The 26701-nt window shown below is 42.1% G+C and overlaps 1 protein-coding gene across 1 annotated transcript in view; it reads right to left on the reverse strand.

Annotated features, from left to right (window-relative positions):
* The window catches only part of btr12 (bloodthirsty-related gene family, member 12), a gene marked incomplete at both ends in the record, with an annotated part of 32624 nt that extends 8770 nt beyond the window's left edge, over nucleotides 1-23854 (reverse strand). Inside the window, 7 exons of the mRNA XM_080742273.1 lie at nucleotides 421-568; nucleotides 2909-3142; nucleotides 13150-13245; nucleotides 14504-14695; nucleotides 16099-16491; nucleotides 17255-17382; nucleotides 23848-23854. Of these exons, the coding sequence (XP_080598399.1) occupies nucleotides 421-568; nucleotides 2909-3142; nucleotides 13150-13245; nucleotides 14504-14695; nucleotides 16099-16491; nucleotides 17255-17382; nucleotides 23848-23854 (1198 nt within the window). The remainder of the gene's footprint in view (nucleotides 1-420; nucleotides 569-2908; nucleotides 3143-13149; nucleotides 13246-14503; nucleotides 14696-16098; nucleotides 16492-17254; nucleotides 17383-23847) is intronic.
* Between the last annotated feature and the right edge of the window lie 2847 nt (nucleotides 23855-26701).

The raw sequence follows: 26701 nt of genomic DNA on the forward strand, positions 1-26701 counted from the left end.
CAGAGAAAAAACGGACAAACACAATCCCCTCGTGGCTTTTATGGTATAAAAGGTATTCTAAATCCAAACAGTTTTCTGAAAAACCTAGTATGTTGCTATATTATGTTTCTATGTCAGTGGTGCTCACACATTTTCACGTGAAGGACCCCCAAAATGATATGTATTTGGCCACGGAACCCCCATCACAAAATATTTAGTTCCAGGGACCACCCAGAAGCATTCAAAGATTTGCACACATTTTCACGACTTTTCAAAAATAGCAGATCTACAAGCTCGCTGTGAGCTTGTAGATCTGCTATTTCTCAATAGCTTAATTATAAAATAATTAAGGCCCCTCCACCTTGGGCCCTGGTAACTCAGTCCCACTTCCCCCCCCCCCCTCTTGTGACGCCCCTGGGGGAACTCTCACTGTGCACCCACCTTTTCCGTATATTCTCTTGAGCTCGCCCTGGAACTTGTCGATGAGGCTGCCGACGGAAGAGCGCACCGTGCCCAGGTAGAGGTCCGTGTTGACGCTGATGCCCGACCAGTCAATAGGCTCGGGGAGGGCCTGTAGAGCCGGTAGACTCTGAAGGAAGAAGGGACAATATGTGACTTAGTGCAGGGGTTTTCAAAGTGGGGGACGGGGCACCCTGGGGTGCCGTGACGGCAGTCCAGGGGTGCCGCGAGATCATTTGATAATATTTGGAATTTATTTGGACACTTGAAAAAATATTTAGTATAATTTTGAACTTGAAGTACAAAGTTATTTTCAGTCAGTTCTAACCAAAATGGCTATTATCTCAACGTTTTCCACGCAACATAATCACTAAAATATCGTCACTGTCGGGCAGAAACCTCGTATCTCCAAGTTTCAAATGTGTATGTCTTTTGGTAAAGCAAAGCCCTGCTTCATCATACAAGACTGTTGCACAAAACTAGTGAAAACAGCCGATCTACAAGCACACAACGCCTCGCGATGCGAGGCGTTGTGTGCTTGTAGATCTGCTGTTTTCACTAGTTTAGTACATTTTATAGATGATAAATACAAAACGAACGGTTTTGGACATAGAAGGTTTCCACTCGACAACGACGATATGCTATAAATATAAGGTGCTGGGAGTGAGAATTATAATGTAGGGGTGCCTCGGATTAAAAGAATATTCTTGGGGTGCCCTGAGACAAAAAGGTTTGGGAACCCCTGACTTAGTGTGTAAAAAAAATCATTGCAGATGCCATAGCACCCCAAATCACAGCTGACTTCGGAAACGTCCCACTGGACAAGCGACTGACTTCAGAAGGTTGACATTTCTGTGTTATAAATCCTTGTTTTGAGTGGTCTCGTGTAATATTGTAATCATTTGAAATATCAGAATCTGAGCTGGGACAATACCGGATGTAGAGCCCTGTGCAAAGCTTCAAAACGTTCAGAATAGAAACCAAGCAACAACACTACAACAATCTGCAGCCCACGTTTCGAGGGGAATCCTAGACTTTTAGACTAGAGTATCATCTAAAACCTAACCTAAGGTTTGTGAAAACCTTCAAATTCTTATTAAAAAAAAAGTAAAATGAAAGATGTTGCTATATGTATAGGAAATACTAAAGAGACTGTAGTAGATTAGAGATTATCATGATTGATTATGTGTGACGTTATAGAGTGGAACATGTGTTCATTGATTATATTAATATCTAGCTCTTATGATAAATCATTGATACTGGAAAGCTTGTAAGAGTCTAGATGTCTCACAAGGACTGAGTAACTATTGTTTTGGTAAAGCCCATCTTTTTATGGTACAGCTCGTCCCAGAAGCCTTGAAGCCACATGGATAACTCTGTGTCGGACCATTCTTCTTGGCAGAACTACCTTACCACTGGCCAGAGTGATAATTGTACTTCTGTCCATGATATCATGTTACATAAACTTGACCACCACCACCACCTAATTCATTGTCTTGTCTCCTCATTTTCTCATTGATGATTGATCTGAATTCCACCACACAGAGGTGGCATCCGGTTTCAAAGGTGTGAATCAAAACAGCATCCCGGTTCCAACAATGGAACAAGGAGGGAGCGCTTGTTTTCGGTGGAGATGACGGAGGCGCGCCTGCGTTATATTATAAACACAATCTGATCTAGCTATAACAACAATCATGACATAGGCTATTTATTATAATCACTAATTCACTGTGAAGTGTCTTTAATTAGTAAAAATAGTCAAATAACAAACAAGGACAAATTGTTCTGCCCACATCAAACCACAATGCCTATACTACTGTAAAGGTAGGCCTATTATAACTATGATAATGGTTCTTAAGTTCTTGTAAGTCCCAATTATTATTAAGTATAATGACCTTATAAATATAGCATGTTTATGATTATTTCTTGTGTTATATGTTATGAAGCATCGCATGTAGGCCTATTATATTACCTATAACCTATACACGAGTGAGCTCTCGGCACCTCCGCACGGTCCGGGGCGAATACAACGGAGCGCTCCCTACCTCCGGTTCAGCCAATCATAAGCTTCCATTGTTGGAACCGGGATGCTGTTTTGATACACGCGTTTCAAAGGTTCCCAGGCTCAGAATCTGAGCTGGGACAACTTCCTGGCCAGGGATATCATGGGGCTCTTAAGTATGACATCATTTTGTAGGCAGAGGAGAATTTCTGCCCCCAGTTTCCGTGAATCGTTTTACTATTTACACATTTTTCTTCTCTTTGTTGTTGAAAGGAAAGTGTTAGAATTATACTTTAGTCGTTATTTTTGTCTCAGATCTGTTGAAATAGCGAGGGACAGAAAATGCTCTGGGGGCAGAGTTCTCCTCTGCCTACAAAATGATGTCACGGCTTAAAAGCCCCATAGTTTTGGCCCAGAGGTTCTCCCCCCCCTTCCCCACGGACCCCTGCCTCTCTCTGTGAACCTTACCTGGAGGAAGAGGACCTTGTCCTGGCCGTGTGCCAGGGCGTCCAGCTCGCTGCTCCTCCTCCGCAGCTGGCCCAGCTCGTTCTCCAGGCCGCGCGCCACGTCCTGCGCCTGCCGCTCCGCCTCGCGCTGCCGCGTGGCGATCAGCTCCACCAGCTCCGCCTGGCTCTGCTCCACCAGCCGCTGGAGCTCGGCGTACACCTGCCAGCTGTCCTCCAGCTCCTTCTGCCCGCTGGCCTGCATGGGGACGGGAACCAGCAGCCACAGTTTAGGACAGGGATGTCAAACTCAAATACGCAGTAAGTGCATTCACCAAATATTCGAATATTCGAATATCAAAGTCACTATTCGACGTTGTTCACCGAATTTGATATTTTTTTTTTTCTCTTTAAAAATATCCACAAGTTTCCAACGCCCCATAGTGCATTGCGCAGACGCTGTGCCGCAGCCGAGTGTGATTTACAAGCTCACAATGGGTTGCATCTGCGACGCGGCGTGAGCTTGTATGTCTGCTGTTAAACCGGAAGTGTGGTGCAAACAGGTCCAAATAATCTCCAGTAAACTCCCGCGGAAACAGGTGGATAGATAGTTTATAAAGCTTGGCTAGATAGGAAGTCATAAGAATGAGTAGTCAATGCCTCTGGTGGATGAATTTGTTAATGCTCTATATCAGGGGTTCTCAAACCTTTTTAGGCTGTGACCCCCAAAATAAACATATTTGAACTGGGGACCCCCACCCTGACAAGCACTTGGAATTGTAGGTATTACATTTAATGTGACTCGGTTCCACAGATAAATATTGTGAAAATAGCAGATCTACATGCTCGCAACGCCTCGCAACACAAGGCGTTGTGAGCATGTAGATCTGCTATTTTCACAATGTTTGCCTCTTGCTTACTTAATATTTGACAGTTTGGCCAGTCCTGTTGAATATTTGACTATTCGAATACTTTGAGGTCAAATAATTCGAATACTAAAAATCACTATTCGTGAATACCCTAGCTTGTGGTGGACATTAATTCATTCAAAATTCTATTTTTGCCATGGACATACAAAATGGGTAGACAAACATAGCCTGGAACCAGACCAAAGAAATAAATAAAAAAAATGCCCTTGGCGAATATGAGTCTGGCCCCGCTCAGTTGTGAATCCATTTCCTCTCCCCCAAAATGTGGGGTGACCAATCAGGGCCCAGCATTGGTCTGGTCTAACCAATCGTGCCCAGAGCCATTTTTTTAACCCACCCCTTGGAAATGAAAATTCTGCCCGCGAGTCCAGACCAATATCCGATACACAGTGAGGAATTAGTATGAGCAACGCCAGGCTAAGACAAACACAGAAAGAGCTATACATCAAATGCATAGAAATAGTATCTAGAATCACAGGTAAACCAAGAAACTATCAGCCTAAACTGTACAATATAAATATATATATAATCTGTATGTTGTAACTATAGGATGCCAGGCCAACAAAGGAACCTGGAATGTGTCTACATAACATGCTTTCTAAATTACATTTTAAACTTTGCATAAGCCTGCAGGCTTGTCAAGGAAGGCTATGGCAAGTGCTTTTTTAGTTTTTGTTATTTTTAACCAGAGCTGTGACTGTAAGTGATACTAATTAGGTGAGTAGCCTATAATTATGTGTCCTCCTGGCATATCCTCCAATAAATGTACAGCCCTGCACTTTTGCCACAATTAGTCTGGTTGCCTAACAGGGAAACCAGACTATAGTTCTTGTCCAGCAACTTGTCAGTAACACCCTGAAGGCGGCGCCGCGTTTGCCGAAATGCGTTGGTGTTTTTTTTTAATGTTCTAGCCCATTAATAAATAAAGGCCTTTTATTTCTAAATCCACCTGAGTGCCTGGACCTGGATTTGTGTGCCTCTGTGGCACATTTTGTCCTCTTTTCCAGCTTTGTTTTATATCATCTCGAGTAACCTTAAAAGTCCTTAAAGACAAGTCCATTGTAACTGTAATGTCCCGTATCTGATTGGACAAGATTGGTCAAGCTTCACGTTACATCACAATATTTAGGCAATATATAGGCAACCACGCTTTCCCAGAATTGCACCTTTCTGTTTTAGAACAGTGGTTCTCAACCTTTTCAGGCCGCGACCCCCAAAATAATCATATTTTAAGCGGGGACCCCCCACCCTGACGACCACTGAACCTGACGAGTTGAGGCATTACATTTTGTATAACACGGTTCTATTGTGAAAATAGCTGATCTACATGCTCACAACGCCTCGCAACATGAGGCGGTGTGAGCATGTAGATCTGCTATTTTCACAATGTCTGCCTCTAATATTTGCCAATTTGACCAATGATTAATTTGTCATTTTAGAGGTATTAAAAGTCCTTAAATTGTCACTTTAGAAATGGGCTATACACTTAATACTTTGTTGGTTTGTTTACTGTTGAGTGAGAAAACAATGTTGCACATTAAGTTAATCATCTGGGGACCCCCCAAAATAATGTGGGGACCACCCTGGGGGTCCCGACCCACAGGTTGAGAACCACTGTTTTAGAGCTTGTTTCATACAGTAGGCTACATAACATAATAGATATTGCTCAAGTGTCTTTACTGTACAGTTGATATGGTTAGCACTACACAGTCTCTCTCTCTCTCTCTCTCTCTCTCTCTCTCTCTCTCTCTCTCTCTCTCTCTCTCGTCTCTCTCTCTCTCTCTCTCTCTCTCTCTCTCTCTCTCTCTCTCTCTCTCTCTCTCTCTCTCTCTCCCTCCCCCCCCCCCCCCCCCCCCTCCCTCTCAGTAACTGGCAGCAGAGTGGTCAGGCCTTCAAACCACACAATACACAGCAGCAGCGGACATAATGAATAGCCTGTGACGTGTGGTAGTTGACTGTGTTTAAGCAGGGTGACATCTCTCTCTGTGTAATTGCTGTGTGAAGTGTTTGTGTGACACTGTGTGACATCGTCTGGTACAACTGGCCAAACGGGTTTCCTTCCGTCAGCCTGCAGGGAAATGTTTCCCCTGGCCATTGTGGCATTAACCACCTTACAAACTGTAGCATTTCTGCTGTTCTCACGTTTCAGGTCCATGTGTATTAAAGGTAGGGTAAGTCCCATACATACATGTACACAGACAGACAGACAGACAGACAGACAGACAGACAGACAGACAGACAGACAGACAGACAGACAGACAGACAGACAGACAGACAGACAGACAGACAGACAGACAGATACCTTTATTATCCCAAGGTACAGTGGGACCCATAAAATCACCACGCAAAGCAGTCACAGTATCTCTAAAGTCATGTCATCAACATGGATCTGTCCCATTTCCCATAGTAGGGGTGATAGTGCATGCACACATCCACTCTAGCCCAGGTGCATTTCCCATAGACCCTCCTGATACGATTGCCCAGTGTAAAGCCCTTGGGAATCCAGTCAACTAAGTATAGGGTTTATGCAGTTAAGTTTGATGGAGTATAGAATGTCAGTTATGGTATCGTGTAATGTGAAACTATTTGTGCACCGTATATTATCAGCTCGTTCTCTGCCACTTTTTCTTTCCATATGTCACATGTAATGCACACACACACACACACACACACACACACACACACACACACACACACACACACACACACACACACACACACACACACACACACACACACACACACACACACACACACACACACACACACACACCCCCCCCCCCCCCCCCCCCCTCTGTAACATCATCCTATCATTGTAATTTTACACACAAATCTTAGCCGACCACAATGACTCACCGTTCTATTTACGGCCAGCACGTGGAATGTATTCAGTAAAATGAACATTGGAGTCTGTGAAATGAGACACCTGAACAATTTGTTGAGGTTTACTGGTGCAAAGTAAGGGATAAGCGCCGGGGAGTGAGTCAATTATGATGAGAAAACAACCGCACGTTTTACCCCCCGAAGTGTCTCGCTCACGGTACATTACACCAGTGGTTCTCAACCTGTGGGTCAGGACCCCCAGCGGGGGTCCCCAAATTATTTTGGGGGTCTCCAGATATTTAACTTAATGTGCAACATTGTTTTCTCACTCAACAGTAAACAAACCAACATAAAGTTTAAGTGTATAGAGGGTATCTGCACGTTTCTAAAGTGACAATTTAAGGACTTTTTAATACCTATAAAATGACAGATTGGCCAAATTGTCATTGGCCAAATTGCCAAATTGTCAAATATTAGAGGCAGAAATTGTGAAAATAGCAGATCTACATGCTCACAACGCCTCGCGTTGCGAGGCGTTGTGAACATGTAGATCTGCTATTTTCACAATAGAACCATGTTATACAATAGTAATTCCTCAACTCTCGTCAGGGTGTGTGTGTGGGGGGGGGGGGGTCCCCAGTTAAAATATGATTATTGTGGGGGTCGCAGCCTGAAAAGGTTGAGAAGCTCAGGGGTTTTCGATCAGTGGTCCGGGGACCACCAGTGGTCTTGAGGAGGTTCCAGGTGGTCCCCAGCTAAATGATAGAGAGTTAGTAACTAAATGGACCCTTATAGTTCTTAACTCCTGAGGGTGTAAAATGAGACTAACACTCTCAAGAGTTAAATCATGGTTAAACACCTGCATTACTTCTTTTTTTTTTGGATACAAATAAATAAATAGCCGATCTACAAGCACATAACGCCTCGTGTGCTTGTAGATCTGCTATTTATTGTTGGTACACGTTTGCCTGTTATCTCTCCTATGGTACCAACATCAATACTGCATGGAATTGTGTACAATATCTTATCCAACGACAAAAGAAATACATTACGATTTGGGTCTGAGAGGCTAAATCTCATCAAATGGTGGTCCGAGGCTCAAATGCTGAATAAATAATAGGCCTGGATATGAAAAAATTTAAAACCACTGGATTACAACAAAAATCTAATCATGTGGATCTCTAGGATCCACATAGAAATCAATTGTGTGAGCCTGTGATGTCAGTAATCCATTTCATGCAGACTATGCAGATCTCCAGAGCTTGTACATCTGCTATTTTCCCTTCTTAAAAGTATTTATTTATGGAATTCGTTAGTTTAAAAATGTATTCATGAAATTCTCTGTAAATAATTTTTATACTTATATTTTTAATACTTTTTGAAAATCTTTTGAAAAGATAATTTGACTGGTGACCCCCAAAAATGTGTCTGTGTGAGCCAAACATGGGTCCCAACCCACTGTTTGGGAAACACTGGCTTAAACATCTGACCGAGGTTTTGGTATAGTTGATGGTTGGTTTGTATTGGCACCAAAATAAAAACGCATGCTGTCGGGAGTCATGTTGATTGACACAGTGAAGTCATATCGCTGCGATGTCATTGACTTCCAAATATGGAGTTATTTGCCTCACCCTTGAATTCCAGAATAACACATTAGACAGACAAATACTGTAGCCAGACAGACCCTCTTCTAGATGCTCCGCCTCTTAAAATATGTTGCCTGCTCTTTTCGTCATTTCTCCCCATAAGAATCTGTTACATGTTTTGCATTGTTTGTGACATCCTAAGTTTAAATCTGACTGGAGACCAGTGTGGAGTCACATTTGTCTTTGGTACTTTTGGCATGTTCATTTTTGTTCACAGTCTACACCTGGGGTTCCCAAACCTTTTTGTCTCAGGACACACCATGAATATTTGTTTAATCCGAGGCACCCCTACATTATAATTTTCACTCCCAGCACCTTATATTTATAGCATTTTGTCGTTGTCGGGTGGAAACCTTGTATGTCCAAAACCGTTCATTTTGTATTTATCATCTATAAAATGTACTATACTTGTGAAATCAGCCGATCTACAAGCACACAACGCCTCACATCGCGAGGCATTGTGTGCTTGTAGATCTGCTGTTTTCACTAGTTTTGTGCGACAGTCTAGTATGATGAAGCAGGGCTTTGCTTTACCAAAAGACTTACACATTTGAAACTTGGAGATAAGAGGTTTCTGCCTGACAGTGACGGTATTACTTTGTACTTCAAGTTTAAAATGATACTAAATATTTTTCCAAATAAATTCCAAATATTATCAAATTATCTTGCGGCACCCCTGGACTGCCGTCACGGCACCCCAGGGTGCCCCGTCACCCACTTTGAAAACCCCTGGTCTACACTATTCACTTTGCATGCACAGTACATTCGTACGCTCTCCGAGTGTACAAATGCAGTGGGTTTTTACTATGGCCTACTACTCGTATCTGGTGAGCAAATATTTGAGGGGAATTCCAGAATGGCTGTCGGCTGTAAGAAAGAACAGGGTGGAGGGAATGGAAGGTGTCGAATGTGTGCAGCATGCAGTGGTCACACCAGTTAGACGGCCTGGGCTTTGGTTCCCAGCAGCCTACACACACAGCAGAGAGAGAATAACATCTGTTTCTATGCTGCTGCTGCCACAAAGTAGCAGAACGAGACTATTTTATGCACAGCACCTAAGATTACCCAAGTACAGTGGTGGAAAATAGGCAGTCGACAAACATTTATCGTCTTAGTTTTGGTCGGCGAAATTAACACTGGATACCTTGCATGGCTGGATCTATGGTGGCGGCACCCTACTGCCGGTAGCATCTGTCTAAACAATTACTACCAAAATAATAATCTGTATTGGTGTTGCAATGAAGGCTCTGTTCCATTAAAGTAGCGTAGCACAGTGGTTTGCAAACGTTTTGATTTCAAGGACCATCACAACTCAGAGAGTGTACAAATGGAAGCAAATGGATCCGTGCGGGTCCATTTGGTACACGTTTGTACACTCTCATTTGTACGCTCCATTTGTACACTCTCAGAGTTAAACCCGTACCGGGCACTTACGGGTGGCAGTGTTCGAGTGAGCCAACAGGCAGAATATCAACACCCTGACTGTGTCTGACCAGAATGGAACAGAGCCCCAATTAGTATCATTTGTAACACCTGTGAAGGATATGGCTGCCGTGCATAAAGCGATATTCTCATCCGGAGAAGGGTGGACGCCCATAGTGAAGTAGTGACTTCATAAACGAGGAAGCGTGACGAGCTGCTGAAAGCTGACACCAACACTTACCCCGTGTCTGTTTACTCAACTCATATGGCCTTCAGTGCATGCACTCACCTAACATACCTGGTTGCAGACGACATAAAAACAGTCAGACCGTGTTTGATGTGTGCATGCTTTCAGGATGGAAACAGCCCCACAGCTGACCTGAATGTTATTAGCATACTGTGGTGGTAAACACTTTATTTTAAAGTAGGCTATACTGTAAATTACTATTAGTTGCTATAACTCCTCCCATATTTAGTAGGTATAAATTATAAGTAGGCTACAAGTGGATAGGTTTACTTTATTTAGTGTGTTCATTAAAGTGCATGGAAACCTACGGAGAAATTGGATGGTAATAAACTAGTTTTTAGCTACTCATGAGAAATGAAAACCAACCTCAGAATATGGTTCTCATTGAAAATAATAAGAAATTGACTCCTTGTTTTGAAAAAAGAAGAAAAAAGAAAGACAATGATGTTGCTGATGGTGGGTTTCTGAACTGTCCACAAAAAATGAAAGAAAAGGGCTAACAACGAGATATTAACATGTGACCCATAAAAACTAAAATGGAACACTGATCAATAAACACGTGCAAATGTTTGGTTATTAACCACCTCGGGTTGTTTTCAACATGCTTTGAGCCATGCAGGGGGCTTCCTTCCTATATTGACGTAAACAGTTGATCAATGCAACACGGCTGGGTTTCACACGTCTCCTAGCAACAACGACGGACAATCGAAACCGGCATGCTTTGTTAAAAGACCCTTATAACGGACTGAAGCACATCCAAGATGCGAGGCTGTGGAACCACGGAATAAAGCTAAAATATAAAATCCAACCACTGAAAATGTTTGTCCTCCTAATGTGTGATTTGTGAAACGGTGTGAAAGGCCCTACACACACACTAGCGCTGATACCCAAGGGCCATTTCACCTCTGGGACAACCCGATATTATTGTATTGTTGTTTGGGACACGATCAACACAATCCTGAATTATGTTTTGTGTTCAGTCTGTGTTTTTAGATATTTTAGTATTTCAGCATGTACTAGTGTTGCATTTTGCATCACTAGTACATATCTTATATACTAAAATATCTCTTGTGTTGATCGTGTCCCAAACAACAATGAAATAATATCGGGTTGTCCCAGAGGTGAAATGGCCCTTTAACAACTAACACAATGTGTAAAATGATGATGTTTTAGTAATATCGTGCTGTTCTACATACACCAACCAGGTGAAGAAATCACAGATGGAGGCCTTTGCATTCATATGAAGTATCCAAGAATGTTACGATTTTATGGAAGATTCTTCTGAACATAATGCTCTAATCTTCAAATAATATCTGAAAATAGCCTATCTACAAGCTTGTGGATCGGCATGTTGCAAAGCAGACATCCACTGGTGTAAAGTAACCAAGAACAATTTTGAGGTGTTTTTCTTTAATGGAGTACGTATTTTCCAATTTGCAGTACTTTTACTCAGCTGAAATAGCCGATCTACAAGCTCAAAACAAGTTTCAGTGCAACGTGTTGTGAGCTTGTAGATCTGCTATTTTCAAATAGCCAACATTTAACTTGTAGAATGGGACATTCTGTACAATGCGTGCTTTTGAATACTTTAAAGTATATTTCGATGCCAAAACAGTTGTACATTTTAAATACCAGACTTTTACTGTAACAGAGTATTTAATAATTCAGATTTAATCCTAATTAACCCCCTTGTGTTTAAACAGACAGTGTAATTTTTACATTAATAGTTAAAAATTGTTAGCCTATGTTTTTGGAGCTGTGTGGAACAGAGCTCCCTATAGGCAGCAATGTGTGTCCTGTCTCACCAGTGAGAACTGTCCCGTTGAGTTTGAACAGGACCTTTTGTGACCACACGAGGGCGCTGTTGTTCAGGCCAGGCCCCACACACACACACACACACACACACACACACACACACACACACACACACACACACACACACACACACACACACACACACACACACACACACACACACACACACACACACACACACACACACACACACACACAGCTCCACTTCGAACAGAGGTTCGATTTTTTTTTTCTATTCTTCTGAAAATCATAAAAATACGTAGGCCATTAGTGACGCTAGGTGAGAAAAATGCACTACTTCTACCATCACTGGTGGCGACTGAAAACTTGAATCCACAGTGTAACGCTGTGAGCAGGGGAGGCCTTAGCTATGTTTCACCAGTTTCAATTGAAACGGGCCTCAGCCACCAGGGGGCCTCCAAGAGCTAGCCAGCAAGCCTTGTTCAACTTGCAACACACGTATAACACTTTTTAATAATCATATAACCTTGTTAATATAACGCCATTTAGGTCAATGCTATAACATTATGTAGTGATATAATAATAATATATAAATAACAGGCAGTCATTGACTATAAGTCAACTTCTGTGTGCGATTGTTGCGTGGCTACTGTGGCCTGGGTGTGCTGGCGGTGGCGTGGGGGGGCCTCATCAATAGCTCTTGAAACGGGCCTCCAGATTACTAAGGCCGCCCCTGGCTGTGAGTCAGCGTGCAACGTGTGCTCAGTCAGCCTTGATCAGAGAGATAAGAAGGGCAGTGGAGCTCTCTGGTCCAGGGACGTGCTGGGCCCCTGATTCAGCCCGGGAAAAAGAGTTGTAGAGGCCCTCATTGCGCGCTATAGAGAGAGATCTCGCTCTATAGCGCTGCTGCTACTCAAGGATTTGTCATTTCAGATCAAGCCAGTGGGCCAATTACATGAGTTATATTTTGTCATTGTCGGGTGGAATCCTTGTACATCCAAAACCATTTTAAAAATGGTTTAAACAAGTGAAAACAGCCGATCTACAAGCACACAACGCGCGTTGTGTGCTTGTAGATCAGCTGTTTTCACTACTTTTGTGCGACAGCCTTGTATGATGAAGCAGGGCTTTGCTTTGCGAAAAATTCTACAAATTTGAAACTTGGAGATACGAGGTTTTCTGCCCGACAGTGACGATTTACTTTGTTCGCCGCCCAGCCCCCAAAATGGAACGAAGGCTGACATTTAATTTTTTTCCTAATGGGAATGAACCGGCCGTTCGGGAGTTGTCCCGCTTTTCCCAATGGCCAGCACGTCCCTGCTCTGGTCTATACTCTCTCTCTCCCCTGGGCTCACTCACCTTGATGACCTTGATGGACTGTTTAATCTCACCTTGATGACCTTGATGGACTGTTTAATCTCACCTTGATGACCTTGATGGACTGTTTAATCTCCTCCAGCTTCTTGGCTCTCTCCTTGATCAGCAGCTTCAGCTCAGACCTCCGCTTCCCCAGGTTGCTCTGCAGGGAACAGAAAGCAATCAACCGCCGTGTCGCTTGGATGATGGGAAGTGAAGTGATACAAGAAGTGTAATTGTGTCATACCTAGGGATGGACCATACACGATATTATCGTTTATCGTGATATTAAAAAAACACTCACGATAATCGTATCGTGGAGATTTAATTTATCGTGATATCGTCCTCCGTCATGCACTGGGATCAATTCACCTTGTATTTGCCGAGCTGCATCCGGTACCACTTAAACCCTCTATGAGTACCTGAGACGAATAACAGTCCAAGTCTGTATTTTAAAATTTTGGATAGACATTTATTTTGATTTACCAGACTGTAAACCACAAACTAGAAGTTTTTAATTTCTTAAAGTCTTAATGTACTCTCCCCTCATTTTGTTGAGTTAGATTTTTTTTTTACTTAACTCATATAGGAACTAGAAGCAGTGCTCTTCCGAGCACAGGTCTCCACCAGGCCACACAAATCGGCCTGTTATAGCGCCACCATGAGGCTGATTTAAAAAATGTGGGGCAGAGGTTCTGAATTAGCATCCAGGGAGTGTGTGTGCTCAGTTTGGCAGCGATCGGGCCAACGGCGCCGGAGATAAGCTGGTAACAACCAGGCCACACAAATCGGCCTGTTATAGCGCCACCATGAGGCTGATTTGAAAAATGTGGGGCAGAGGTTCTAGATTGGCATCCAGGGAGTGTGTGTGCTCAGTTTGGCAGCGACCGGGCCAACGGCGACTGAGATTAGGTGCACACAAACTGCGAGGACACACGCACGGACGCACGCACGGACGCACGGACGGACGGACGGAGGGGAAAACATACTCTCCCCTCAGCCTTCGGCTGGTGGAGACAATTATAAGACATAATACTAATGGAAAGTGGAAAAACACTATACCTCCAGCAGTTTGTGGAACAACAGTCTACGTCCGTACAAGCAATATTCAGCAGACAAAGGGAGCAGATAACATAAAAACAGACAATTAAACAAAATGAGAGGGGATTGCATTAACAATTTAACAGATTAAAAATGACTATAGTTTGTAGTTTACAGTCTGGTAAATCCAAAAATATATATATTAAAAAATATATATATATGGACTTATACTGTTATTCGTCTCAGGTACTCAAAGGTACTTATGATGTACGTACTTGATACAGTCTTTTTTTTCACTCTCTATCAAATGTCTTTGCCAAAAAATAGCCGATCTACAAGTTAACTGTACAACGGCAACCCCAAACATTTAGGCGTCTCACCATCTTCTTCTTCCACTCGCGGTCGATGGCGACAATGTCGTGGGTCTTGTGCGCCGCCTCGGCACACTGGATGCAGATGCAGGCGTGGTCCGTGCGGCAGTACACCTCCAGGAGGCGCTCATGCTTCCTGCAGATCTTCTCCTCCAGGTGGAAGGTGGGTGGGATCAGGCGATGGGAGGTCAGGGACTTCACCTGCAGCAAGGAGGAGAGAGAGAGAATGCGGACGATAATTAATTATTTTTTGAGAAGTATATAGGGTTGGAAAATACGTCGATGTTGTAACATGAGATCAGAGCTTGTAGTTCATTTCGTCGACTAAACGATGACAAAAAATGTATGTTCGTCAACAATTTTGCCAACAAATAAAAACTAGACTAAAATGTTAGTCAGGGTCTAGTGGAGAAGAGATCCAGTAGAACTAAGAGACAAGTCAATTTATGTTTGGTTGCACTCAGGTGTTGCGCTCTGTAAATAGCAGCTCAACATGTCACATTGCAACGCATCGTGAGCTTGTAAATCGGCTATATTCAGCAAGCAACCAAGTGTACAATTAGGCATTACGACTCCTCAAGGCCCGCCAAAATAACACTTTGTTGGAAAAATCAACTGTAGATTCGACTAAAATCATGATATTTAGTTGACTAAAACGAGACTAAAACATTTCAGATGACTAAAACGGGACTAAAACGAATACATTTGTATTCAAGAGACTGACTAAAACGAAATCAAACGCTGTCAAAATCAACACTGGCCTGTAGATTGGCTATTTTCGGCTAAGATATTTGTCAAAGAAGGAAAAAGTAAGTATACAGACCCCTGGGGGAACATGTAGTAGGGTTTAAATGGCTATGGCTGTATTATAGTAAAGTGAAGTAAACTCTACTGTAGGGCAGCAGTAGCCTAAAAGGTTAGAGAAGGGCGTTTGAGACCGTAAGGTTCCCAGTTCAATCCGTCACACTGGCGAGAACAAGTCCGGGTGGGGAAATGAATGGCCACAAAATAGCAATATACAAGCTCGCAGCGCGGCACTCGGTGCGACGCATTGTGAGCTTGTAGATCGGCTATCAATGTTCTTTTTTAAGTATAAAGTTGTCAAATATGTCAGTAATTTCTTCTGTATATTTATTGTCATAATTGCCATGTGCAACTTCAAAGTCTAAAAGCCAAACAGAAATGTAATTGTAACGACAAATACACAATTAATTCGTTAATCGCAATTATTTGAGTGACAATTAACCGTCATGTAAAATGTAATAATGGTGACAGCCCTACATAGGGAGGACCAGAACCCTCACCTTCTTGTGGTGTCTGAGGTGGGCCTCATAGGGAGGACCAGAACCCTCACCTTCTTGTGGTGTCTGAGGTGGGCCTCATAGGGAGGAGCAGAACCCTCACCTTCTTGTGGTGTCTGAGGTGGGCCTCATAGGGAGGAGCAGAACCCTCACCTTCTTGTGGTGTCTGAGGTGGGCCTCATAGGGAGGAGCAGAACCCTCACCTTCTTGTGGTGTCGGAGGTGGGCCTCATAGGGAGGAGCAGAACCCTCACCTTCTTGTGGTGTCTGAGGTGGGCCTCATAGGGAGGAGCAGAACCCTCACCTTCTTGTGGTGTCTGAGGTGGGCCTCGCAGAAGGACCCGGGGCAGTTCAGGCACGACTTGAGCGCCTTCATCTTGCGGCCGATGCACGAGTCGCACGGCACCTCGCCCTCTCGGGCGAAGTCCCCTCCGTCCGGGGGGCTGTTCTCCCCCGCGTGGTGGTGGTGGTGGTGGTGGGGGCTGCTGTTGGGGCTGCCGGCCGCGTTCAGATTGAGCGTGGACCCCCGCGTGGAGCCCCCCGCCGCGGGGGACCCCCCGCCTCCCTCGGCCACCAGCAGGCCCTGGAACTGGGCCGAGATCTCGGCCAGCACGCGGTTGATGCTGAGCTCGGGCTTCTTGGTGTAGTTTTTCTTGCACATGGGGCAGACGAACTTCTTGCTGTGGTTCCAGTAGCCCTGCAGGCAGGGATGGGACGACAATCTCTAATTAATCGTTTATTATCGTGATAGAAGACTCGAGAACTCCCTAATCGGGAGATAAGCCACCGTCAGGTCACATACACAAACTTTAGAAGGCAATCGTAGCCAATCAGGAGGGAATATGGGAAATGGGACAGATCCATGTTGATGACAGGACTTTAGAGATATTGTGTACCGCTTTGCGTGATTTTAGGCCAAAATCTGTAGGAGCATGGTTCAAAAATGTGTTTTGCTCAAATCGGCCTGATGGTGGCGCTAGAAGAGGGCCGTGTGAGAAATCAGGGCTGGAGGTTGTGATTTGCCATCCAAGGAGTGTGTGAAAGTTTGGCATCGATAGGGCCAACGGTGCCAGAGATAGAGTAGGGGCAAAAGTGTGACATGACTGACTGACAAGACAGACTGACAGCCGGTGGAGGTTTTGATAGTAACTGCAACTAACAATAATCGTATTGTGGAGATCAATTCACCTTTTATTTGCTGAGCTGCATATCCGGTACCATTTAAACCCTATTGGTAAAACAGGCCTGGAAATAACACACTTGATAGGCTACTACTTTTCACTCTCTACCAAATCTCTTAGACAAAAAATTGCCAATTTACAAGCTCACAACGTTGTGAGCTTGTAGATCAGCAATTTTTTGGCAAGTGTTCCGCCCCAGGATAATGGATGTTGTGGGCATTTTGATTATCGCAATTTCTTTGGTGAATAATGACATGTTCATATGGTCCCGTCCCCTACCTGCAGGCAGGCCTTGCAGAAGCTGTGGCCACACGGCGTGGAGACGGGCTCCACGAACACCTCCAGGCAGATGGAGCACTGGAACTGCTCCTCCGTGAGGGCCCGGGGCCCCGGGGAGCCAGGAGCATCTGAGGCAGGGGGACAGAGGAGGAGGCAAAGTGGGTTATTTAAAGGGGCCCCACCATGCTTTTCAAAATATATATTTTATATACATATTGGTCCATAATACGGTTTTATACAGGTTTTAGCCTAAACAACCACTCGGATATTTAAATGTCATATTCAGTCTGTCTCCAATTCAAAGCCATTTCAGATGCAATACCAAAATGCCCTTTGTTGGCAACGGGCGCTGTCTTTGGGCTAAAATTGGAACGATGCTGAGAAGATTAGCATAGTACCACGATGAGAACCATGTAGAGTCAATCCAATTCAAGACAATTTTAGTAGCACTTTAATTCATGGTTCCACCTCATATACTGTATATATATATAGTCTCAATAGAATATAGCCTCCCAAAAAGTACCGCCCCTTCTCTAGGGGGCCCAATAGGAAATGAGACCCTTTGTGACATAAGCAAGGGGCCTATTTAGCTGAGATGAAGTAGGGACCCCAGATTCCATATAGTTTCATCGTTTGACAGCACAATCATCAGTGTATTTTGGATTCATGTCAATTTGTGTTATATGTAACCACTTGAACCGTCAATACTTAGTAAACTTGACCTTTCACTCTGTACTTTTTCCCCCCTCTACACCAAACCTCTTTGCCGAAAATAGCCGATCTACAAGCTCACAACGGAACTGAAATTAGCTTATGTGCACTGTCCCGGAAATAAACAAAGTATAGTATTCTAGTGGAGAAATGCATTGTAAATAAAAATGGGTTGCTTTTCTGGCTACAATTAGTGGCAAATGCATGGGGTGCAACAGTTAATCAAACTAATCGATTAATTGATAACTTTGTCAATTTAGGTGGAAATAGATGTATTTCTTGTCATTATATTGAAGGGTTCATGTGGTACACTTGTTCTGTTGTTAAATGTATATGTGAAGTCACAATAGTGACAAAAAACATGTGCATTCGGTGGTGGAATTAGGCTTAGATTTAAGATCCCTCATTTGGTAACTTAAATGTTATTAACTGCTAAAGTTAACTAATAGTTAGTTCATCAGTGACAGTAAGGTAAGTGTGTGGATTCAGTTATTACATTTTTTAAAGTACTTCTGTCAAAATCAAGCCGTAAACAATCAACAAGTGCAGTTTTCATGGTAAATGGAGCTTGCTCTGTCACAGGCCAGCTAGGAGGGAGTGGAGGATCAGGTGCCTCTCAGTAGAAGTAGATCCTGTAGGGCTGCATTTTTTAAATACTTTCTCCTCCTCCAGTGGAAGAAAAAGCTCTTTCAAAGCCACTTCCTGGTGGGTGTGATTGAGCACTGAGCAGCATATTGTGTTTTCAGTTGGTGTCTGGTGTGTATATGTTTAAATCCTCGTCTATCCACGCCCATCGAAATAAAGGTTTGATACTCAAAGGACATAAAGAAATAGACGGTATTTCTGTCACTATAGCATCTCTGTTTTGTGGTTTAGAGCAGTGGTTCTCAACCTGTGGGCCAGGGGGGTCCCCAAATTATTTTGGGGGGTCCCCAGATGATTAACTTAATCAATGTGCAACATTGTTTTCTCACTCAACAGTAAACAAACCGACATAAAGTTTAAGTGTATAGAGGGTAAATGCACATTTCTAAAGTGACAATTGAAGGACTTTGTAATACCTCTAAAATGACAAATTAAACATTGGCCAAACTGTCAAATATTAGAGGCAGAAATTGTGAAAATAGCCGATCTACATGCTCACAACGCCTCGCAACGGCTATTTTCACAATAGAACCGTGTTATGCAAAATGTAATGTCTCAACTCTTATTGCTTGTCAGGGTGGGGGGGTCCTCAGTTAAAATATGATTATTTTGGGGGTTTAGGCCTGAAAAGGTTGAGAACCACTGGTTTAGAGGTGCAGAACCTGTGTGTAGAACCTTAGGGTACACACACCACACGGACACTGGCCAACTAGAAGTACTACTACGTATAATGGTCACAGCTTGTCCGTATGTATCTCTGTCTATAATGCCTGACACTGAGGTTCTATGGGTTTGTCGCTCTGACATCATGCTCTGATGTCACTGTGATGTGAGGGGAACCGCTCTTAACAGAATGGGTTTGCCACTCTGACATCACGCTCTGGCTTCACTGTGATGTCACACTAACAGAATCACTTTTATGTGCATTTATGGTGTTCATCAATTAAGCCCATATCTAACAGGACTTCATATGGGAATGCCCATATATGGAGGCCACATCGGCCACATACCACACTAACAGAATCCATGGCCAAGACAGATGGCCAAGACAGCCCATATCTGTGTGGCTGGTTCTACAGACAGGGATCTCCATGTATGGGCATAAAAGGGTATGTCATAGACATCATAGGACTTTTACATAACGAATAACTGAGTAAGCATGCTTGGGCTCTCATTATCTCCATAATAGTACATGGATCTCCATATATGGGTACCAGGGGTCTCCATATATGGGAAACTGGTCGATATACATCACTGGCCAGATGGCCAAGACATGGCGCGACCTCGCTTGTCGCCCTGAGGCGTCCTATATTGGGTTTAAGGCCTGACCAAAGTTTTCTGAAAAACATCAAATATTGTTCAAAAAAATTACAAAAACAAATATGTTGCTACATACTGTACATGTACTGTACTACACTAAAATGTGTTCTCGGCCTGAATGGGTTAAATTGTTTAAATCACAAAAACAGCGACATCCAGTTTTACCCAAACTGAATTCTGAGATATTATATGGTCCGAATTTCGAGAAATCAACTCACAATGTTTGTTTGTTTTTTTGTGAGGAGGAAATGGGCTTCCATTAATTAATCTACTAATCACCTCATAATGAATTCATGTTTACAGTAATCACTAATTGTTCCTCACATAGGCTTATACTGTAGCTCATGGATACTAAATCCTCTCATTTTACTGGGCAACAATCACACCAAAACCACAGCTTATGAAACATGACGACAAGCCAGTGCAGCACCACTCCAGAAAGCCATGAAAAAATTTGGGAAATCACTGTTCTAGTCGCCTCATAGATGTGTTGTTTGAACAAATTGTGGACTATAGTGCATTCACGAATAGTGATTTTTAGTATTCGAATTATTCGACCTCAAAGTATTCGAATAGTCGAATATTCGACTATAGGACTGACCAAACTGTCAAATATTAAGTAAGCAAGAGGCGAACATTGTGAAAATAGCAGATCTACATGCTCACAACTTTGCTCACAACACCTCGCGCTGCGAGGCGTTGTGAGCAAAGTCGAATAGTGGTGATATAGGTGAACAAAGTCGAATAGTGACTTTGATATTCGAATATTCGAATAGTCGAATATTTGGTTGCCCTACTGTAGGCCTATTTAAAAAGCTGTAAGTGATTTTATTATTATTTCACTACGTATCTGCTTTTTAAATAGATTACATTAATACATGTTGTATTGTATAGTATGGTAACAGCAATTGTAACATACACACTTGGTGGTTGTATTGTGTCTCCCTGCTAAAAAAAAAATAGCGAGCTTGTAGATCTGCTATTTTTGAAAAGTCATGAAAATGTGTGCAAATCTTTGAATATATGTATTTTTTAAGCAAACATTTGTAGGTACTAACTCAAATTTTGCTTCTGGGGGGGTCCCTGGATCGAAATATTTTGAGATGGGGGTCCGTGGCCAAATACATATCATTTTGGGGGTCCTTCACATGAAAAGGTTTGAGCACCACTGACATAGAAACATAAGTTTTTCAAAAAACCTTAAAAGGATTTGAAATATTCAAAGACTTTTTCAAAGATTTTTCAAAAATAGCAGATTTACAAGCTTGCAGCGTGGCACTCGGTGCCACGCTGTGAGCTTGTATATCTGCTATTTTTCAATAGTTAAAGCACAAAATATTTGAAGTGAATCCTTGTACCCAGGGCCCAGAATTTGGTGCGACACCCCTGCCTATAGACACAGGATCTAGCACATGTTTTGACCTGATGGTTAAATAAATGTATCCCCTGAGCAAGGAGGCAGGTTCTATTTAAAGCTCAATGATAAAAAGATTAAGTATTAAACATAGCATTATTCCAGGATACTAATCTTATCCAATAAGGAGAGAGAACTCATACAGGATTAGGGTCCATTTGATTCCATTTGTACACTGTCAAAGTTAAGGGAAGACATTGAATTTTAAACGATTGCGAACCATTGTTCTAGATGTCTCACACACGTCTAACAACTTGTAGACTTCTGCAAGTCAAGTCTTCTTGTCTGATACTTAAAAAAAATACTTCAGTTTATAGACTTTTTTTTCTTTCTATTAGCTCTATAATAGGCCTACTCTGTATGAACTCCTGAAAGGGACCTTCAAATTGGTATTTATTTACTGATATGCGTTTGATATAAATAAATAATAATATATAACAACAATCCGAAGAGACATCGCTATTTGAAATAGCCAAAAGATAAAATAGGGCAATTCAATGTTAAAACTGTTCCTCATTTTGCCTGGGACCCCCTGGAACCCTCACAGGGACACCTGCCACTCTTTAGTTTTTATGCACCACATAATCTGGAGCAAAACTACAGGTCTGCTGCCACTGATTTCTTTTAAAACACAACTAAAGACCTTTCTGTTTGCCTGGTGCCTTTGAAGAAGAGTTATTTTTATTGTTCTCTTTTCTCTACTACTTGTTAATACTTCTGTTATTTTATTCATCCTAAACTAATGTCATTTTATAAAGATGTTTCCTTGATGTTCTGTGTAAAGAACATTGAAATGTTCTACAAACTGCCTTGGCCTTGCCTTGAAAGGCAGTTTGGTTGCAAGGTGACCACTGGTGGTCAAGGGGCCAGGTGGTCTCCAGCTAAATGGAGAGTTGGTAACCAAATGAACCCTTATAGATCTTTTAACTCTTGAGAGCATACAATAAAACCAAATGGACACGTAAGGGCAGTGTTGATTTCGTCGACCAAAACTATGACGAAAAATGTTTGTCGAGTGTGTTTTTTTCACTGACGAAAACGAAATAAAAACTAAGCTGTGATGACTTATCCTAAGACTAAATATATTAACAATTTCGTCAGCAAAATAAACTAAAACGTTGTGGAGGGACTAGTGGAGAAGAGAGTCATTTTATGTTTGGTTGCTCTCAGGTGTTGCGTGCTGAAAATAGCAGATCTACAACGTGTCGCGCTGCTACACGTTGTGAGCTTGTAGATCTGCTATTTTCAGCACACAACCAAGTGTAAAATCAGTCATTACGATGCCATCAAGGCCTGCCAAAATACATTTTAATTGTCTAAATCAACTGTGTAGATTTAGTCACCTAAAATCATATGATATTTAGTCGACAAAGAATTGACTAAAACTAATACTTTTCAGGTGACAAAATTATGACTAAAACTAAATTACATTTTATTCAAAAGACTATGCCTAAAACTAATCAGAATTTGCTGTCAAAAACAACACTGCATAAGGGTCCATTTGGTTGAATTGTATGGTCTCGAGTTAAACCTGCATTACTCAATTTACAAGAGTCTACACTATTAGAGAATGTAGAAGAATTGTTGTTGTGATCAACATGTGCCTGTTATCTCTCCTATGGTACCAACATCAATACAGCATGGAATTGTGGACAGACTCTTATCCAACAACAACTAAATATTCTAAATGTTATGTCTGAGGCTAAATGCCATATCAAATGGTGGTGCATGGCTCAAATAAATAATGGCCCTTGAAAAGGGTTGAAAACAAACTAGAAGCTTCAGTTCAGCCCACATGTATGCAGCTTGACATGTTTACACAACTCCAATGTAGCATTCTTATCTTTACATTTGTGAACTAGACAGATATGCAAGATATGCCCAAGAAAGAAAGTTAGATTGTTTAATCACAAAAATAACATTCAAGTAGCAGTAGTGTAAAGTAACTAAGTACATTTACTTAAGTGCTTAAGTACACTTTTATGGTATTTGTACTTTACTTGAGTATTTCCAATTTCCAATACTTTTACTCCACTACATCTCAGATCCAAATATTGTACTTTAATTCCACTACATTTATTTGAAAACTTTAGTTACTAGTTACTAGATATAAATGATAATACCATAAAACATACATAAACCACGTTAGGCCTATTTTATACCGTGGCTATTTGAAAATGGCCGATCTACAAGCTCACAACGCTTCGCATCGCGACGCGTTGAGAGCTTGTAGATCTGCTATTTTCAAACATTTTGTACTTTTACCTTTGGCACTTTTAGTACATTTTTATACCAATACTTTTATACTTTTACCCAAGTAAATGTTGAATTCCAGACTTTTACTTGTAACAGAGTAATTCTATATTGCAGTATTGATACTTTTACTTAACATTTGAGTAGGTTTCCTACCAATGAAAGAGTTTGTTTAATCACAAAAATAACATTCAAGTAGCAGTTTTGAAACAACAACAGTTTAGGCGGGCTATAATGAAACAGAACTTACTTTGCATGTTTGTTCCACTGGTCTGTGGACTGTGTGGCAGCAGTAGTTCCTCCACTGAGACTGTTTCCTCTGTCAATAATCAACAGGCAGGTGAGTTTTCCCTGAAACTCACACGCCCCTCCCACTCTTACTGTGACACACCCAGTCTCCCCGCACGCACGCACACACACACACACACACACACGCACGCACGCACGCACGCACTCACTCACTCACTCACTCACACACACACACACAGCACACACACACACACACACACACACACACACACACACACACACTCTTTGTTTGTGTTACTATACCTAACTTGTGAGGACTTAAAAGAGTATTTTGTTGTTGTCGGGTGGAAATCTTGTATGTTCAAACTCCAAAACCTTAATTTTTTGTTATTTTAAAAGCGATTTAAACGTGCTGCGTGCTTGTAGATCGGCTATTTTCACTAGTTTTGTGCGACAGTCTTGCATGATGAAGCAGGGCTTTACTTAACAAAAAAAATATAGTACATATTTGGAGATACAAGGTTTATGCCCGGCAGTGATGATTTTCATTTCACAAATGCATTCTTTTCTTTTCTTTTGTATTGACATGTTTAACCATTCATGACCCTAAAGCTGAAAAACAGCAGAGCTACAAGCCCACAGCGTGAGTGATCTTGTAGATCTGCTTCGTACGCGTAACTTTTAAGTGCAAGTCAAGCATAACTCTTATCTCTCTAATCCTTGAAGCTAACTCCTAAATGTCTAATCTTAAACCTAACCTCAACCAGAGTCTTTTTTCTAATTGTAGGCCTATGGCTATGAATGTTGAACTATACTATCTATTGTGCAGTGAGAACAGTACAAACACAACTACTGAGCACTTCAATCTTTGTGCTTTTTACTTTAAATATTATACATTGAAACAACAAGTCCTCTTCCAGAAATAATTAACTTTTCTAAAAGAAAAAGAAAAATCACACTCGTGTGAACTGAGCGGTGGAGGCTGCGTGTGTGTGTGTGTGCGTGCGTGCGTGCGTGCATGTGTGTGTGAATGTGAGTGTGCCTGGCCTGAACAACAGCGCCCCTCCCTTAACATGTGTGGTCAGAAAAGGTATTGCAGGCTAAATACCTCAGGCTACGGACGCACCCACCCACATACATACATACATACACACACACACACACGGATACACACATGGCCACGCTATGGAGACGGTGTGACCACCGCTCAAAAACAATTATCTATAGTTTATGTGAGTTATACAATTAGTGTATTCACAATGGCTTTAATTTTAAGGACGGCAACTTTAAGTAAACTGTGAAGTTTTTAATTATACCTGCCTGTTGCACATAGAACACACTGTGAAGTTGTTTACAAAAAGTTAAAGTACAACTACTACAGGAAAATAATGCCATTGGTGTATACTATATACCAAACGTTATACACATGTACAGCTGAGGATGTTGTTTTCATTCTCTTTGCTCTTTGCCTTTTGCACTCTCTTTCTTTCCTAAGTCAGTATTACTTATTATTTTATCTTTAGATGTGTTGTGTTTTGTTGTTCTGCTGTTATTTTATATATGTACAAAAGATGTAACAATAATGTACAACCTTGAACCTTTAATGACAGTATATTGTAAAGAAAATACATAAGATATATGTTACACACACACCACAGTTACATTATGAAGCTGTGTAGAAGATGGCAGAGAGGCGATTACATTTCCCTAAGTAGAGTGATTATACAGTATGTCAGCAAATTGGACAAAAAATATACATTATAAACATGTAAACAAGTATAAAATGAAGCTTTAAAAAAATGTATTGGGTCTTTTTATGCCTTTATTTATAGTACTGTACTGTAGGTAGGCAGGAAACGGGAGATAGAGATGGGGAGTGACACACAGCAAAGACCGTCGGCATTGGAGCCTCTAGGTGCCCGGGCCACTGGCTGAACATTGGCATTGTACTGCCTGGTGGGTAAACGTCATTACATTTTATTAAGACATGGCTTGCATTCACATATGGTCATGTAAATATTATTTACAGTAGATGACATAACAGCAACGATTCTTTGTAACCCATTTTTTAACCCAGTGCCATTTGCGAAGTGTAATCCTGGGCGCTACACTCCCTCTGCCAACCTGGGAAGTGCAACAAACTGCGCTCATGCTTCCTTCGATGTACGAGGAGTCCAAGCCACTTCTTTTCACCTGATGGGGGAGTTTCCCCGGTGGGACGTAGCGTGTGGAAGGAACACGTTATTCCAACCAGTTCCTTTCCCCTCCATCAGGTGCCCCAGCTGACCAGGGGGAGGCAGTATAGAGACCATGGATTACTGCATGTTTTTGTGAGGGTACCTGGGGACACAGGGAGAACATGCAAACTCCACACAGAAAGGCCCTTTCGCCAACCCCACCTAGGGTATGAGCGGGCACTGATGACGCGGAGTAGAGAACACGCCCCACAGCGTCCACGACGGGAATCGAACCCAGGACCTTCTAGCTGTGAGACGACAGCACTACCGAACCTTCGAAACCTTCTCGCTCGTTCAGGGGCGTCAATTGGGTATGGCAGGGGTATGCAGCTGCCATACCCTGGGTCCAGGGGGGAGAATACAAGTTTCTTTAAAATATAAATCCATGAATGTCTCTTTGTCTATCTGTGCTGGTTATGTTGTTAAATTACATAAAATAACTACAAATGCAAAATTTAACAAGGTATTATAATTAGATTCTCCACACTTGTATTCTCCCCATCTTGACAGAATGGTATATTCCCAGGTTCCGCAGGTCAGCTGCACAGGTGCAATGCATTATTGTTAATTGTGACACGTTTACTAACATGCTAAGTTTAGCTGCACTTGAACAACTGT

This window comes from Nannobrachium achirus (genome assembly GCF_963921795.1).
Source record: "Nannobrachium achirus genome assembly, chromosome: 14".
Lineage (NCBI taxonomy): Eukaryota > Metazoa > Chordata > Actinopteri > Myctophiformes > Myctophidae > Nannobrachium > Nannobrachium achirus.